The 18,488-nt window shown below is 29.8% G+C and overlaps 1 protein-coding gene across 1 annotated transcript; it reads left to right on the forward strand.

Moving 5' to 3' along the window:
• The first annotated feature begins 1,459 nt into the window (after window positions 1–1,459).
• Window positions 1,460–9,318, forward strand: LOC126677480 (uncharacterized). The gene is made up of 15 exons (XM_050372123.2): window positions 1,460–1,586; window positions 1,989–2,074; window positions 2,339–2,440; window positions 2,612–2,762; window positions 2,842–3,104; window positions 3,239–3,498; window positions 3,877–4,030; window positions 4,372–4,481; window positions 4,564–4,651; window positions 5,238–5,570; window positions 5,654–5,728; window positions 5,974–6,569; window positions 7,436–7,544; window positions 7,607–7,786; window positions 8,764–9,318. Exons 5-15 carry the CDS (start codon window positions 2,937–2,939, stop codon window positions 8,938–8,940), a joined length of 2,250 nt encoding a protein of 749 aa, XP_050228080.1. The 5' UTR covers window positions 1,460–1,586; window positions 1,989–2,074; window positions 2,339–2,440; window positions 2,612–2,762; window positions 2,842–2,936; the 3' UTR covers window positions 8,941–9,318.
• Window positions 9,319–18,488: the final 9,170 nt, after the last annotated feature.

Here is an 18,488-nt window from a genome sequence, read left to right on the forward strand (position 1 = left end):
GAAAATCATAATGTTCATAGCAGTCACTATTGTCATCTCCTTCGCCACTACAATCCACCACTGTCACCTATTTCCACCACTACCCAGCACCGTTCCCTCCATCGCCACACAAGCCCATCACCATCGCTTCCATTTCTGTCACAGCTCAAATTTGTCGTCTCTTTCATCGTCGCCTCCATCGCCACTGCTTTTTGTGCAACACCAACCACCTGCAATATTATAAACACCACATGCAAGAATTGCAACCACCATTAATCCCAAATTTTCTTTCCAATTTCTTGCAAAATATTACAATTTAGGCTTAATTACTTAAAAACCACCCACCTTATAACTTTTTTTCATTTATACCATGACCTAGGAAAATTTTTAATTGTACCCTATTTTTGATTTTTATGTTTCATCTCTACCCTAATGAGTTGAATTGACCTATTTTTTTTTGAAAAGAGTTTAAATTAGTCCTTTATTTTTAACCTATATTCTAATAAAATGTTAATGTTAATCATTTATGTATCTTATTTTTAATATTTTCATCTTTAAATTAATTAAATAATCAAAAAATTTACTCTTGGGGGGTACAAACGAAACATAAAAATCGAAAATAGGGTACAATTGAAAATTTTCCTAGGTCGTGGTATAAATGAAAAAAAATTACAAGGTGAGTGGTTTTTAAGTAATTAGGCCTATAATTTAAGCATCTGTTTACACTTTCTTGCAATAACAATCATTAGCATATCAAAGTTTATCAAACTGGACAAGATCATTTACACTAACCAACACAATCATAAACAACAAAATGAGAAATACAATTAGATTGACAAATTAGAATAATTAAATCATCGCCGCCAATAGTCCGTCAATTTCTTCTCTGGTTAGTGGAATATTGAAAAGAAGGGACATAAGTGCCGAGGACATAATTGTCCTATTTTCTCTTAGTTTGAGTTAATTTTGGGTTATGGGGGATTTGTGAAAAGTTTTCAATTTTTTTGAGAGATTATTGCCAAAATCAATATTGTGAGGTAAAAATATAACACCTAAATGATTCCGACATTTCAATTATGCGTTCCACAAAATCAAGGTAATATTTATATTATTTTTGTCGTTATTAACAGTAAGCAATTTTTATTTTTATGTTTTATCATTCTATATTGCTACCGTTCGTTTGACAAATTATCCACATATGGATACTTTAATTTGTTAAACGAATGTGTATTTAGATGGCTCAATGAGTAGCTGCTAACTCCATTTTTATTTTTTTCGCCTAAGACTGATTATCACCTTCATGAGATGGTCTTTCTTTTTATATATTTATATATTGTTATCTCTGGCAAAAAAAAAATGAAAAAAAGGCTCATTTTTTTAGAGATTTGTGTAAAGGTGAAACGAGGGGCCTTGTTTAGAAAGCCCAGACCCATATGAATCCCAACTCATGTAATTTTGACTGTTAGTTGTCAATTTCATTCTTCCTCTCGCGAAACAATAACAACTCAACTGCTCAAACTTTCTTTTGTTTTTCTTGGAATCCAAACAGACCATCAAAACTTTGGAAGAAACAAATTTTTTAATCCTCCTAATGCTCGATTCTCCAGGTATATACTTTCTTTTGCGTTCTTGATAAAATTCCTCGCTGTGATTGTTTTTTGAAGAATAATTCTACTCCTTTTCTGTTTGTGCATGTTTTTTTGTTTTACTAGATTGAAAATCACACTGAATTATTGAATCATAGCTCATCCTGTTAATTTTTTTCAATTTCGTAGTTATTGTTGAGACTTTCTATGAACTTAAAATTGTGAGAAGTTGATTGTATAGAATCTGATTAATTTTGTATCTTACTGAGGATGGGGATTTTCTTTATCAGTTAGGGTTTAGTAGTCATTCAAATTGGAAATATTTCTATCAATTTGATTCACAATGATTGTTATTTGTTTATGTGAAAATGATTTATTTGTTAATATATTCTTCTAAGTTTGTTTCGGTACGCTTGTTTTTAGGCATTAGTTGTATAGTCTGGTAAGATATGAAAGAAAAGAACACTACTTCAACACTCAAGCGCATTTTAGTGAACTGTACTGCCCAGGTTTGTTTCTTAAGCTTTAACATAGTCTTTTGCTAATGGCCGAAAATACTATTGAAATTAATTTGAAGTTACAATGACCAATTATGTTTTCTTCTTTCCATTGGATTTGGAAGCATACCACTTGATGGATCCAAACTTGTAGCTTTTTTTTAGCTTGTTCAGCTGAATTTTGGAGAAGAGATGTTCAGGACTTGCTATTTGATACATGTGAATTTTGCTTGTCTCCATGATGCAGTTTTTTTTGGTTAAATTCCTATATTGCAGGCAAAAGATTATGGGGGATGTGTTGCAGCTAAGGTTCCGGAAATTGAGCGTGATATGTGCCTGAAAGAATTTCTTGCATTGAAGAACTGCATGCAGAATACGGTAGCGTTCTTTTCTGGTTGATAAGAAAATAAAATATTGCAAGAGTATTTAAAACGAAAGATAAAATGATTTGATGGAGGAGAAGAAGAACGAATGAAATTTAATGTTTGTATTCATTTGAGTATGATTTGATGTTCTAAGACCTTTCTTTTTTTTACTTTTTGTTGACAGCTTCGTGGAAAGGTTTAAGCATTTATCTTCAACCTTGAAGGCAGTAACTGAAGCAAACTCTCTTTTCAGAATCTTAAGAGTGTAGTAAGAAAAATCCAATAAACGTTTAGTTTAAATACAGAAAAGAGAATCCAACAGTCTTTTTGTAATGGTAATGCTTTTTCTGTTTATTTTATTCATGGGTCTATAGTTTATCGCTGCTTTATGAATTTATTTCTTTTTCCTTGCAGGGATTGAGCGTATAAATCGGGTCTAGGGTCTCTCATTTTAGCACATTCTATATTTCTGATTTGGTTTTCAAGTCTGAGAGGCAAAGAAGTCGAGAATGTCTGTGAAAGCGTCAAGTTCACAGCTAAATGCTAGCTTTAGTGGGTCTGGTGGACTGTCACATGTTTTTGTTCAATATCCACCTTTAAGATGTTGTATTCCAGGATCAAGGGGTTTATATTATGATGATGGGAGCAAGCTGCTGCTTTCCCCAACATCTAATCAGGTAATACAATTTTGAAATAAATAAATTCGGTAGGCTAAGTTCAATTGCATTAAAGCTTTTTAATGTTGATTATTACAAGTCAAACTTTTTTTAACTAAGAGGTCCTGGATATTTCTCTCTTTATGCATTTTCAGGTTTTTTCTTGGAAGACTGCTCCATTTGATCCTAATGTTGCTCCCACAGCTGATTCAATAAGTGAAGGGCCTGTTTTATCTATTCGATATTCTTTAGATGCAAAGTTCATTGCAATCCAACGCTCTAGTCAAGAACTACAATTTTGGCATAGAGAAACAGGGGAAACCTTTACTCACAAGTGCAGATCAGAGTTAGAGAGTATACTGGGATTCTTCTGGACTGATTGTCCCCTCTGTGATATTGTGCTTGTAAAAACAAGGTATGGATAAGACTTCTATATGCACATCACTCTATATCACATTGTGTTTCAACTGATTATTTCTGTTGCAAAACAAATATTATTGTTTATTTAATTGGAACTCTTTCAGTTCACCTGTTAAAAAATTAGAACCTCTATTCAGCTATAGAATATTGCAGTAAACCATATAAAAGGAAGATCTAGCCTTTATGCTGCACTTGATCGTAATATATTGATAGCATTTCTAGTTACATAGTCCTTAAAAATATAGAGAAGATATCCCTCAAGTAATACTTGCTCTTTCATCTTTTTTTACTAATCATTATTAATGTTTAGACCCTGTATTTTCTTTATGTCTTGACATTTTTCCTTTATTGTTTCCCTTAATTTTGACCTCAGTGGGCTCGATTTACTTGCCTATGGTCATGATGCAAAATCGCTTGGCTTGGTAGAGACGAGGAAACTAAATGTCAATTGGTATGTCTATACCCATGAAAGTCGCATGGTTCTTCTTGCTTCAGGGATGCAATGCAAAACATTCACTGGATTTCAGGTAAGCCGACTATCAGTATTGTAAATGCAAGTTCGATTTAGTCGATTCTCAACTGTCTGAGGTTAATCAGCTGTAGTTTGTTTCCCTGGAAATTTGAATTACGCAAAGCTACATGACATCTATGCATTTTATTTTGGTTTATGTGGTCCCAAAATGTGTGCAAAGTGATATTCATGGAAGAATACAATGTGTTAGCAACTCATTTATATTCTTTGGAGATGTGCTATTGCAGCACATGTGAAATGTTTGGTTGTAAAGTAGTTACAGCTTCTTGACATTATGAACAACTACGATGACTTTCAGGTTCGTTAATTGCTCTGACAATTTTTTTATCTATTCAGCTTTCATCTGCAGGAATTGTCCGCTTGCCAAAGTTTGATATGGCAATGGCAAAATCTGATGCAAACAGTAAGCCTGTCTTAGCTGCTGAAGATATCCATATTGTGACTGTGTAGGTTTCCTCGGTTTGGTTTATTTTTCTTATACAAATTACTTACCACACATATAACTGTAAAACCGCTCAATAATTTCAGCTATGGGAGGATATACTGTTTGCAAATTGATAGAGTGGCAATGTTAATACACTCACATAGGTTTTATCGAGATGCTGTTATACAACAGGTATATTCATGCTTAAAATTCCTCTTCCACTCTTTTCTGTTCAGGCCTCTATTGAGTGGGGATATGCAATTGCTTAGAGCTTTGCCAATGTTACAGATATATTGTTAGGCCTTTTTAGGAAACCCCTCCTTGTTTTAATGAATAGTAAATGCAAGACCATCAGTATTTGGTATCGTTGGTTGCTATTTGATGCTTTGGGAAGTGGTAGTTTGCCAAATTCTTTCTTTAGTACATTATTTTTCTCTTTTTGTACTTGGGTTGCATCTTCCTCTTGCTGAAAGAGTAAAGTTTTGCTACATTTATTTTTACAGCTATCCCCTAACTTTTTCTTAAGTAACAATAAAGTTGTGCAACATGCTATACTCTAATATGCTGCTTGAGTTTAGAATCAATCCTTTTTAAGGCTTTGGTGTAAGCAATTGCACTGGTGGACAAGCTAGCTGCTTATTCCTCAGGCTATTATTTGATATGCTTTATATATTTCCTGAAGTGACCTTGAAATGGAAAAATAAATGTGCTCTTGAACCTATGGATATGCTGACATACTTCAGTTGCTGGATTCTGAAATGGTTTAATGCTTTTGTAGGGTTCTTTGCCAATTTATTCAAGCAAAATAGCTGTGAGTGTTATTGATAATGTCCTGCTCATTCATCAAGTGGATGCAAAGGTTGTTATCCTATATGATGTATTTGTTGATTCGCGAGCACCGGTGTCTGCTCCACTTCCTCTACTGTTTAGGGGTTTCCGTAGGTCCACTACATCATCCTCTCGATCTACTGACAAAGATAGTGAAAGCACAGAGGCTAACACAAGTGACTATGAAACAATCGTTTATGGAGACGACTGGACATTTCTAATTCCCGACCTCATTTGTGATGTTGCTAACAAGTTGTTGTGGAAAATCCATCTAGATTTAGAGGCAAGTGGTATTGGTTTTTTTTACATGTAATATCATCTAAATAAACGCTTTCTTTTTAATTAGTGTTTTTCTTCCACTAACAGGCAATTTCTGCTAGTAGTTCTGAGGTTCCTTCAGTTCTGGAGTTTTTGCAGCGACGGAAATTGGAAGCTAATAAGGTGGGAAGTTTCATATTTTGATCTACTTGCATCATTTTGTACATGAGGCAGAGAATGGAATTAATGAATTGGTTATATTGACAAGAATAAAATTTGTGAAAACATCAATGAAGAAATTTAGAGATGTAGTTTGCTTCATAGCATTTAATGGGATGATTTATTTATGATGTAATCTTAAAACAACTTTATTAATTATGACTTTTGCATGGTTAGCTTATGGCTTTTGTTTAACCCTGCTATATCAGGCTAAGCAGTTATGCCTGGCAATAACGCGTACTGTCATTTTGGAAAGGAGACCAATGTCCATGGTTTCAAGGGCAATAGATGTACTGGTTACTAATTACTCTCATTCAATCAAAACCGGCAGCTATTTCAAGGGAATAAAAGTGGAGAAGACATTAGCATCCAGCGGCGCTCGTTTAAATAGTCCCAGATCCGATGCCAATGTATCAAGTGTAGTTGACACTCTTGGAAAACCGTTGAAACAGAAATCTGGTGATCGGGCTGAGAATGAATCACACAGCAGATCTTCAAATGTTTCCACTTCCGATTCCGACAACGAGACATGCTATAGATCACGCAAAATCATCACAGACAAGGGAAACATTTTTGGTGTTGAAAGCAGTAGCACTGAAGTTCAGCCATCATCTTCTCAATCTCAGAATCATAGGAGTAGTAGCAACCTATTAAATGTTAATGTGTTGGAGCCGCAGGATTTACAAGTTTCTTCACCAGCAGTTTCACCTGATGAAATGTACAGCTTTGTGTTTGCTCCAGTTGAGGAAGAATTAGTGGGAGATCCATCTTACTTGGTTTCCATTATTGTGGAATTCCTTCGCAGGTATGGCATCTTACTATAGCTTGTTGACTATGCACCGATACTGAATAAAAAATAGGAAAAATTAGAATAGTGGTGTCTGAACTTTTCATGATATGCTATTTTTGTATCTAAATACTTATTTCTTTTAAATTTATATATCAACTTTTTAAAAGCATATCCAATCAGTGGTTTTGGCTATTTTTCAATAACCGAGACTACTGACGAGGCAAAAAAAAAAATATAATTCGTTGATATGGTTTGCCATTTTAATTACACATATATATACTAGTGTATCATTGCACATACATTCATAATTTCTTTACTGATATGACACATAAATTTATATAAAAATGGGATTTTTTTTCTTCTCAAAGACGACTAAAAGTGCTTGTTAGATACATTTTAAAAAAGCTAAAACACTAATACAAAAGATGTAAAAGTTCAGACACTAACGTAAATTTTCCTAAAAATACTAGGGTGTTCTCTTGCTGTAGTTCTATACATATTTGCCTCTGAATTATTTGCTAATGCAAAGGTACTGCTTAATATCAATTTGAGGAACTAGTATACGCCATGACTTCATAATGAGCTAACGGGCATAATGCAAAACAGCACTGCCCCTGCCCTCATTTATAAAATTATTGTGATGCTAAATCTTCAGTTAAAAGCATGTCAATTGAGATCATTAGCTTTTATACAAAAATGACTAGGAATTAGTAATTATCCTTGTTTTGGATCAGTTCCAGAAGGTATCCTAGCTAGCGACTGTTAAAACAATGTTAAAAAGAAATTGTGAACATTAATTTTCTTTTATCTGTTCATAATTCAAATTGCTGTGTGTACACATTCAATTTTGCGCCCATGACATTTTTTTTGTAACATTGCAGCACAAACTTGGAAAAGATTAGAGTCCATCCAAATCTCTATGTGTTGACAGTACAACTTCTAGCACGCAATGAGCAATATACGGAGCTTTCATCACTCATCATAAACAAGGTAATAAACCGTCTCTGTTGAAGCTTTAATTTTGTTATTTACTTAAATATGTTCCATTGCAGGTTCTTGAGCCCTCAAAAGAAGTAGCAATGCAGCTCTTAGAGTCAGGTCGACAGAATTTTCAAATCAGAAAGCTGGGTCTGGATATGCTGAGACAGCTTTCCTTACATTACGACTATGTGGTACAGCTGGTGCAAGATGGTTACTATCTTGAATCATTGCGCTATGCAAGAAAGCATAAGGTAATTTTTAACTAATGTCAATTCCTTGAGAAGATACATTTTATATCTATAACGCTAAAAGTTGGCAGCGTTTTTTTTTGGTCAAAATTATAATTGCATCTCTTATTTAATCCTATCTATATAAGTTTCACTTGCTGTATGGTGGCATTTGCTGTTATATTGCAAAACAATTTTTATAATTTTGCTAATTTTTACTTTGCTGAAAGTGTTGAGACTGCTCTTGTTGAAATGAATCTATAATCATTAAATGCGCCATTTTTTTTGCTTGCTTTCTCTAATTATTTGTCATTGAAGCTATTTTAAGAGAAATTCTTAGGTAGACTCAGTACACCACGTCATCTGTAAACTAAGCCTATCACATAATGACACGTCATTAAAATAATGGCAATCTTGTAATATTATTATTCAAATGTGTAAATAAGTAATAAACGAATTTACAAGATCGCCACCATTTTAATGACGTGTCATTATGTGATAGGCTTAGTCCGTGGATAATGTGATGAACTGAGTCTACCTAAGAATTTCTCCTATTTTAATACTATATGTTACGCAAAAACAGAAATGCTGGAACACTGAAATGAAAATTGGCGAAATAAATATTTTTCGCAAGAACAAGTTATGAAAAGATTTTAAATTTTGGAATTTTATAAGCATTATCAGAAATGAAACTGAAACGCTGAAATTTAGGACTTGGTAAGTTTTCATGCAACATATATTCTAATTAAACATATGCCTAGGCGAGATATGTTAGTTGCACGGAATGACAGATCATGGACATATACCACACCTGAAAAATTGCATTTATTAAGAAATAGATTGATCTGATGTCACTCTTCCGGGTTCATTCCGTTCTAAAAATTACGTGGTTTGTTTTTACTCTGCATGTATGGCATTTTCTTGTTCAGATAACTGAAATCTTAGATGCAATGCAACATATTTCTGAGATGTCAGTGACAAAAAAATGAATTTATCTGCAGGTCAACACTGTCCAGCCTTCGTTGTTTCTTGAAGCAGCTTCGGCTTCCAGAGACTCACAACTTCTTGCTGCAGTTCTAAGATTTTTTTCAGACTTTCTTCCCGGGTTTATGAACACGTCGGATCACCATACATATTTTCGTATTCTTAATGAGATGAACTCAGCCATAGCAACATGACAGTTGGATATCTGACTGGCTTTTTTGGGGGAGAGTTGACATATAGTAGGAGAGAGAATAATCTACGTTTCGATTTTTAGCCGAAATGAAGAATGTTTTTCCTTTGCTTTGGCAGGGAGAACAGTCGAACTGCTCTATGTAAAATGCAAATGAGATGCCTTGAAATGGAAAATGAAAAAAATAATTTTTGAAAAAATATATGTTTTAATATAAGATTTTTAATTTTCAGAAGTCTTTTTGAAAATAAAAATAAAATGCAAATGTAGGATTAATAATTTTTTTGCAATGTAGATTATAATTTTAAGAGCAAATTATGTTGTAATTTTAAGAGCAGATTATAATTTTTATATATATTATTTCTCATGTTTGAAAGTTAAATGATACGGATTTCCCTTTTTATTTTCGACAATGGTGTAATCCTGCATTCACTTTTTAATGTTAGTCGACTGAGTCAAAAAAATTAAATTAAAAAAATGTTCAATTTAATTTTAAGTGAGATTTTTAATATATCTGAATAAAAATTATATTTTTGTGAGATTTAATATGTTAATGGCTCCAATTTAATTTTAAATATCTATAAATGTTTTAAATTTTTGAAAAAAAATAATATATTTTTTAGTTTTAAATATTGTTGGTTATTAAAACTAAATGAAGTAAAAAAATAAAGGAGTAGTGAAAATTAAATAATTTAATTTATTAAGCTACTGAATTTTGTAAATTAATATTTATATTTATATCAAAAAAAGTTTAAAAACTAAATTAAAATTACTAAGTTGTTTGCCTTAGTTAACTAACAACAAAAATAAACGAAGGGATAAATCTATATCAGAAATAAAAGTGGAGAAACATATCGTTTGATTTTGAAACAGAATGGACGAAAAATGTGAATTATGACATATATTAAAGGGCTCAAAGTAACATGGATGAAAAATTTCGAATTAAAAGACAAAAGTAAAGAGTGAATCTGATTTATGAACTTATGATACAAGATTAAATAACTTGTTATCAGCTATTTTGATCAATTAAGAGCAAAATTATTTATTTTTAGATTATTTAAGGATTATATTATTTATGTTAGGTTAATGAAAGATAAAACTGGATCAATTTTAGTTTTTAAATTTATTCATATTATATAATTTTATTTTTAAATATTTTAAATTTAAAAATTATTGTCCTTAATTCATCAAAATGGCTAAAAGTGAATTATTTGATTCCGAGATATGAATTTAGAGACCGGATTTACTTATAGTATTATTATGGAGCGGTTTATAAAAGGGTTAATGTCATAAAAATTCACGAACTTTACACGTTTTCTCATTTTAATCACGCAGTTTCAATTTTCTCATTTTCATTCACGAACTACCACTTTTTCTCAAATTCATACACGGTGCTGAGGTGTCACGATTCCATTGGTGTAATTTGCTGAGGTGGATGTCACTTTACACCAATGAATGAGTGCCACCTCAGCACCGTGTATGAATTTGAAAAAAAGTGGTAGTTCATGTATAAAAATGAGAAAATTAAAACTACGTGATTAAAATGAGAAAACGTGTAAAGTTCGTGATTTTTTTTACATTAATCCTTTATAAAAATGCTCTTGTGGAGGATTCAATAGGTATGATGATCAATCATCAATCCACCACCCGCGGGTCAGTCATCCATAATTTACATCAACACTATTGACATGAATCGTTTTGAAGGTTTGCAAAGCATACTCCTCTTCATTATCTTTTGCTTCATAATTATGGGTAATCTTGACAAATAGCATCTTAAGCAAAACTTGATGTTCAAGCTTGAGCTTCCAATGATGGACTAAGAATTAAAAGAATCTGACCCATTTTATTATAGAGTTTTTAGAACTAAAGTTTTTTTTATTATTATTATTATGAACATGAGATTCTCATATATAAATTTTTTATGTTAAATTATGTACGTGGGACATAAAATTAAAGTTAATTACTAATAAGTGGGTTGGTCCTCAAGAGTAGGACCAATAGCATTAAAAATAAAATTGTATTAGTTGGAACACACCGTAGTTAAAGAATTACATATATTATCATCATCAGTTCTGTATATTGGCTGGCCTAATTATTCTGAAATTATTATGATTTTGCTGATATTTAAGATTTTAGAACAATATATGTTAGTGGAAATTTTGTCTCATTGGCTTATTTTTGCTTTTTGCTAAATATATATTTTACAGTAATTAAGTATATTCATTGAGGTCTTGAATTATGAGTGTTAACTAATGACGTATGGTGTGAAAGAAAGATTTCCTCTCTCCCCGCTTCTTCTCTTAAAAAACAATCTAGCCATCAGTAGTTTATTATTTATTTTTTCTTCGACTGTCGTCAATAATTTAATTCTATCATTGTTGGTAGTCGTCTTCTTTTCTATTTCACTTTAATTCTATAAATTTAACAAATAGTCGACTCCTTTTTATTTTTATTCTTGATGGGTTAATATTTATCGTCGAAAAGTCAGTTAAAGATAAATTGAAGATTTTTCAACAATAAAAATGGAATCGTTTATGGACTATAATAATTTTTTTATTGTTGTTTTCTATTGTTTTTTGTCCTTCCTATGTGAAATGTTTGTTGTCCTTTCTTTATAAAAGGTTTGTTGCCCCTTTTTTTAAGGGGTTGGTCGGGTGGTGATTGATCGGAGGCAGAGACGGAGGTGAGGTAGGGCCAGGCAGGGCCTGGGCCCTACCTCACTTAAAAATAATAATTATTAAACAAATATTCGGCTAACTTATTAGTTACTACATTTCTAATTAACTTTGCAAAACAGAAATAATAAGCACTATGTAACTTAGTATATAGTCTGGGTTAACTTGATAAAGACAATTTATGGAACTTAACGTAAAAACTATTTTATAACTAAGCCTAATGTGAAAATTGAATTAGTTAATACCATTCTCTCTGTTTTTTTTATAATTATCGCTTTAAACAATAGTTCTTATATAATCATTTCATTAATTCAATTTTCAAAAGTAAATCATTCAATAGTACTGGCGTTAATAACTCTATTTTTAAAATTAAATTTTTTAGTTGTGGAGTTTATAAATAGTGTTATACTAGTCTTTACGTAAGTAATTAAAAATAAAAACACACTTATTTAATACTAGCAATTTATCCAAAAGCGACAATATAAAAACGGAGAGACTAGTAAGATTAGAAATTATGCAATAAAGCCTAATGTATAGCAAACACTAATCATTATATAAATAATTTAAAAGTTTCGTCAGATTGCCGTCTTTATCTAAGTTAAACTCTAATATCAAAATTTTCAGCATTTTTCTAATTCAAAAACACTCAATTTCTTTAATTCTTTTTTAATATGTGAATTTAATTTTTATAAATACACATAATGTGCATTAACAACTTAACAATTTGACATCGGCTTGAAGATTAGAACCATTTATCGGACTTCAGCTTAAATGTAAGCTTTTTAATATAAATTTATAAATTTCTCAACACGTTTGTTTACTTTTCATATTATTTTATATAAAAAATTTAATGATTATATGTTTTGATTAAATTTTTTATGGTATTGTATTTTAATTTTTTTAAATGGATTTTGTGCCTTACCTCAATTTTGGGGTTGGCTTCGTCACTGATCGGAGGTTATGGCTGTAGTTTCTGATATCAAAAATCAGTTAGCGGACGTTGAATAAGTTTGATCAAAAACTGCACTTAATTAACAAAAAAGTTAGTAAATTAATTTTTGTTTTTGTAAGTATATCTGAAAATCAGAGTATGTTTCATATTAGGTCGTCGAGTTTAATTTTTGAATTTTCTGAATTTCTTACAACTATAGCTGTTTAATAAAATTTGACGTATCAAAAAAAGAGTATATTCATTGAGAGACCAAATTGATTTTGAATTTTCACAGTTAGCTATTTCTCTTAAGGGCCGTCGAAGCCGCTTCGGGTACAAAAAAGGCATAATTCCGTCTTTGATTTACGAAATAAATAAAGTAACAGTAAAAATATTAGTATTTTACCTCGCCTCAAGAACTTATTTTCACTATTTTTCCTAAAGATTATGAGAGCTAATTCGGACCTACAAACAACACCTTTTTTATTTAAATAAGGCTAATAGGCTGAAAAAATCCTGATCTTTATTTTGGTTTTCAATTCCACCCCGACGTAACAATTTTTTCAATTTTATTTTATTTCAGATTTTCGGTTTTCAATTGCAGTACCTAACAGTGAAATAAAAAATAGCTTGAAATTTTTAAAATAAATGTGACATTCTTTTTAAATGGGTATAAAATATAAATAAAGTAAAATCCTTCTCCAAAATCCCACATGCTCGTAATTATTTGTATGTTTTGTATTATATTACAAAATAGGAACAAATTTGTTGGAAAAAAAAAATGTGAACAAATACAATGATGATATTGACAAGGGGCTCAACACTATACAAAGCTAATGGAGATAACATTATTTATTATCTTTTTGTGTTTGGTCAACCTCTTTATTCTTCTTAAGCAAAACTTATATATAATGACAACTTTTCCATTTTATTGTTTCTTTTTCGTTGAGGACCATCTCACTCATTACTATTTTGTCATAAGAGATATAACTACTCTAAGTTAGTTGTTAGTTCGAGTTAGCGGAAATTAGTTAATATTAAATTTAAAATTTATTTTCTAAATCAGTCAAACAACAGGCTGCGGAAATTGAGATCGAACCCCCAACCTCACACACATAAAGACTTAATCATCACATCTAAGTGCCAAAGTGCGTACTCATTATTATTATTATTATTATTATTATTATTATTATTATTATTATTAATAATAAAATGTACCTAGTTTCAACCGTATAATATTTCGCCATATAAATGCATAAACATTTTAAATAAATATATTATTATCATCATTTTATAAAATATCGGTAAAATCTGTATATAAATGATGTGACAGAGTCTCTATAATATTTTTTTTAATTTAATTTTATAACCCTTTTGTTCATAGAAATAAGATATTTTATTGAGAAAATTACTCTAAGACTCCTCACGCTTGCCATAATTCACATTTTGGTACCACTTGTTTGAAAAACAAACGATTTGGCACCTCAGTTTTGATTTTGTAATTTATAAGGCTCTTCTGTTAGCTACGTTAATAATTTGAAATATACTTTCAAATAATGTGGTACCTCAGTTTCAATTATATAAACGATTTGATACCTCATTTTCAATTACGTAAACGATTTGTTACCTCATTTTCAAACGATTTGGTACCTCACATTTTATTCCGTTAACGATTTAGTATTTATATTTAACAGAAGGGCATTATAGTTTATAAAATTAAAATTGAGGTACCAAATCGTTTGATTTTCAAATAAGGAGTACCAAACTGTAAATTATAATAAATATGAGGGGTCTTAAAGTAATTTGCTCTATTTTATTTACAGGTATTTGTATGACCTTTTGTTTATTAAGTCCAGCCATATATTGGTCCAGGTCCTACTTGCCAATTGCATTATATGGGTAGTTGACCTCTCATTTCATGAATGTTTATTACTAAATTTTGGAGAAATTCTTAGGTAGACCGAGTCTAGCACGTTATCTGTAAACTAAACCACTCAGAATTGCTTATTGAGGATTGCTTAGATTTGGAAAACGGTTTAATAATATTAATTTTGTTTTTGTGAGGTGATCTGCGAATCAGGCGGCACATATTTTAGCGCAATACGTCAATTTCATTTCAAGTTATCAGGAGTAGTTTTGTCACTTTTCTGAATTTTTTATTAATATAATTGCCTCCTATTTGATTTAATAGAATCATTTTTCCTATCAAAAAAGCTTTAGTGTTTAGATTAATGTCTTATAATGACGGAGTTAAAGTTCTTATTGAGGATATATATGATTCTTTAGATTTATACATATAAAAAATTAGTAGTTACAAAAGTGAAATAAAATAAAGCATTAATTTAGATTTTTATTTTTATCTTTTGTTGACTGATTTCTAGATGAGTTAATTGACGAAGTAATTAATTCAGAAAATGGCATATAATTGTCTTGCTGGTGATTTTTCAGAAAATGGCATATAATTGTCTTGCTGGTGATTTTTCAAAACAAATTATTTGAAAAATAAATCATCATTTTATCAAAAAGAAAAATTATTTGTAAATAATTGTTTAATGTTTGCCTACTGAGAAGAAACAAGGTGAAGGAGTACCACCTAATTGCATAAATTCCCTGTAATGGACCATTGATAAAGATAGATGTTAGGTCGCTGATGAAGATGTTAGCTGTTCCTGGAATTTTGTGTTATCGTCCATTTTTTTTGATTATCTGATTGAAATTGTTTAGTTATATTTTAACATATAAATATGTAATTATATTCAATTGTTAGGTTAGATATAGCTTTCTCATTGTCATTTTCATCATGTATCAAATAATAGTTTAATAATGATAAAGATGATAATGATGTAGATCTTATAACTAACAAAATATACATAAATCTACGGGCTCAAACAAATCTTAAAGAAAATATACATTTAAGATAAAAAAAATCAATATTAAAGTTCGATCTTCATCACTATTGGGTCATACATCGTACCAAGTGAAATTTATGAGAGGCAATATTATTTTGAATACCCATTCTATCACTATTGGGTCATAAATGAATACCCATTCTATCAATGAGGCAATATTATTTTGAAAATTTAGTAAAAAACATGAATCTCCTCGGCTCGGTTATAAAATTTAAAGATTTTACTTTTTAATTTTTAGTTGGTTTAAAATTTAAATAATCCAAAGTAACTGAACAGTGCCAAATCGGGTCGGGATAATTGAAAATCAATATTTTAAATTTCATACCGGAATTGTAATCCAATATATATATATATATATATATATATATATATATATATATATATTTATAATGTAGTTTACACATAAAATGGGTAAATGGATGGGTTAGAGGGTAGGCTAGTAATTTTTGACGCAATCCGTTTACACGACACAACACGAAATTAAGCGGATTTAAGTTGACCTTATATGAGTTTCGATCATAAACATGTCAATCCATTTATGAGGTCAAATAACATGTTAAACAGGTCAAACCTTTAACCTGTCTATCTCGTTTAAGACACGTTTAAATATATTTATTAACTATATTAATTTATTAAATTATTACATGTGACCAAATATATTCATATAATTCATATAATTTATTAATTGTTGCTTGTTGTATTAAAAATTGTGGTTATTTTAGAGGTTTGTTGTTTGATTATACTCATTCAATAAAAAATGTGTTAAATTGATAAATAGGTTATTAATAAACGTGTTAAACAAGTTAAACATGTAATCCATTATAACATGTTTTAGTAAACGGATTACAGAGTAGACAATTCGACACGTGTTGATCCGTTTAATGAAAGTTTCATGTTTGAGTTTGACATTTTAATACAATTAATTAACCGGATCGTATTCTGATTGAAAAATATGTCTATTTTCAAATGAGTACATAATACATTTATGACGCGGTGGCACGAATTGCGAGACTGAGATTAAGCTAAATAGAAATCAATTCGGGGTGAATCAGATTGGTGGATAACGAATGCCCCTATCGGACTTTGCATTTAAAGTTAACTTTGATGGTGCATTTCAGATAAAGACCGATTCAGGAGTCGGTGCTTGTATGGTTAGAACTCACTCAGGCAAAGTATTCAGCACTTACACAAGGTACTTGTCACAAATTGGGTCTTCGGCTATAGCGAAAGCATCGGCACTTAGAGAAGCTATTAAGCTGCCAAAATCAAACTGCCTCAACCAACTTCCGAAGGAGATGCAAAAGAAATTACTGATGCAATAAACAAAATAAGAATAGTTTATTTGGACCATGAGATTAATCTATTGGATTATAGTGAACTTTTTCAAAATTCCGATTCGCATTCCTTTAATTTTTCTACGAGATCTTCATAAATGAGTGGCGTAAATATGAGTTAAGAAAATCTTTGAAGATCGCCGTTTTTTTTCTTCTTTAGAGTCTCTAACTTAAATGGTGTAGTTAGATGCGAAATTTTTATACCCGAAACTTAATTAATGAAGTAATCTTTTGTTAAATAGAATATTCATCCATTTGCCATCTCTAATTTTAATCATAAAAATAGCCGTAAAATAGCTCCAATTAATATTAATATTCTTTTATAAAGTTTAACTTAATTATAATTTGGATTATAACAGAAAAATCATAAAATTATAACTATAGACTATAGTAATTATACTTTCTAATATCTGTGTTTCTAAAAAGGGAGACTATATTTTAGCACTATGGTAGTACTAGTACAACCCTTTTCTGTTCCAAACCCATAAAAATTAAACTTTATTGGATGAATAAACTATTGGTGTACACCTTAAGATTCTAGCATGTTAGAAAGAAAACAAGGAGAAGTAGTTTTAGCCTAAGTAAAATTGCTAGCAAAGGGCTACCCTAATAATTAGGCCTTTCCAATGAGCACCAGTCGGGAGTGCAGTTTCTTTAATCCCTATACTATAACCTATATAAAGTTAATATACATTTTTTCAGCCTCAATTGAATCATCTATTTTATGTTATCACACAGCTTAACAAAATTAATATTATAAATTATTATAATATTTTTTCTATTTATTTTACCATATTCCTACTTAATATATCTACTAACTCTTATTTTATTTTTATATAAATAACAATAAATACTAACTTATTAATGTATTTTAAATAAAGGTGATGTAAAAAAATTTAATATTTGTTATTTACTAGAAATAGATAAGAATTTTGAAACAAAAATATAGAGAAAGTGGACAATTCTATTGAAATGGAGAGAATATATGATAAAATTACACTTTAAATTTAATTCTTTTATATTTTTATTAATTTTAATCAACTTTTTAAATTTTTAAAATTATTTTCAATTTGAAAAGTTCATTAAAATTTTGTTTAAACTTTTATGTCTCACTTTTAAATTAAAATGTGCCTTATCAATTGCGACTAAAATTTTAAAATATGGTCTGATTTCAAAATGATATTTATATTTTGATACTTTTAAATATTATACATGTTAAGGAATATATTACAATATATAATATCTCCTAAATATATATAATATTTAAAAATATTAAAATATATCATTTTCTAATGAATTTTAAAAAAAGTTAAAATCATAAATAAAAGTGAGACCAATATTTATATTTTTAATTAAAAATCAAAATAAATTTTATTTTCAATTTTTTTCTGAAATTATTCAATTTCAAATAACTAAATATCATATATATTTAAATATAAATTTTAAAAATTATTTAGTTAATACATGTTCAAATTTAACATAATTTATCATTAGTTTTATTTAAGTTAATGTTATAATTGATATATTGATATATTATCAATATTTTTAGCTATAAATAAATAATTTAAACTTTTGAAGAATATTGAATAACCAATGAATATATAAAAATTACTAAAGAGATTTAATATCGACAAAAAGTATTTAGTAAACTTAAAATACGAAAATGGATAAAAAAAATATATTTCAATGTTATTAGAAGAGAG

Source organism: Mercurialis annua, linkage group LG4 (assembly GCF_937616625.2).
Source record: "Mercurialis annua linkage group LG4, ddMerAnnu1.2, whole genome shotgun sequence".
Classification (NCBI taxonomy): domain Eukaryota; kingdom Viridiplantae; phylum Streptophyta; class Magnoliopsida; order Malpighiales; family Euphorbiaceae; genus Mercurialis; species Mercurialis annua.

What these genes read in the sequence shown, in the direction of transcription:
- LOC126677480 (XM_050372123.2), top strand. Translation starts at nt 2,937, where the DNA reads ATGTCTGTGAAAGCGTCAAGTTCACAGCTAAATGCTAGCTTTAGTGGG. An exon ending in TTTCCCCAACATCTAATCAG is followed by an intron (nt 3,105 to 3,238) that starts GTAATACAATTT and finishes ATGCATTTTCAG; the next exon opens with GTTTTTTCTTGGAAGACTGC. An exon ending in GAGATGCTGTTATACAACAG is followed by an intron (nt 4,652 to 5,237) that starts GTATATTCATGC and finishes ATGCTTTTGTAG; the next exon opens with GGTTCTTTGCCAATTTATTC.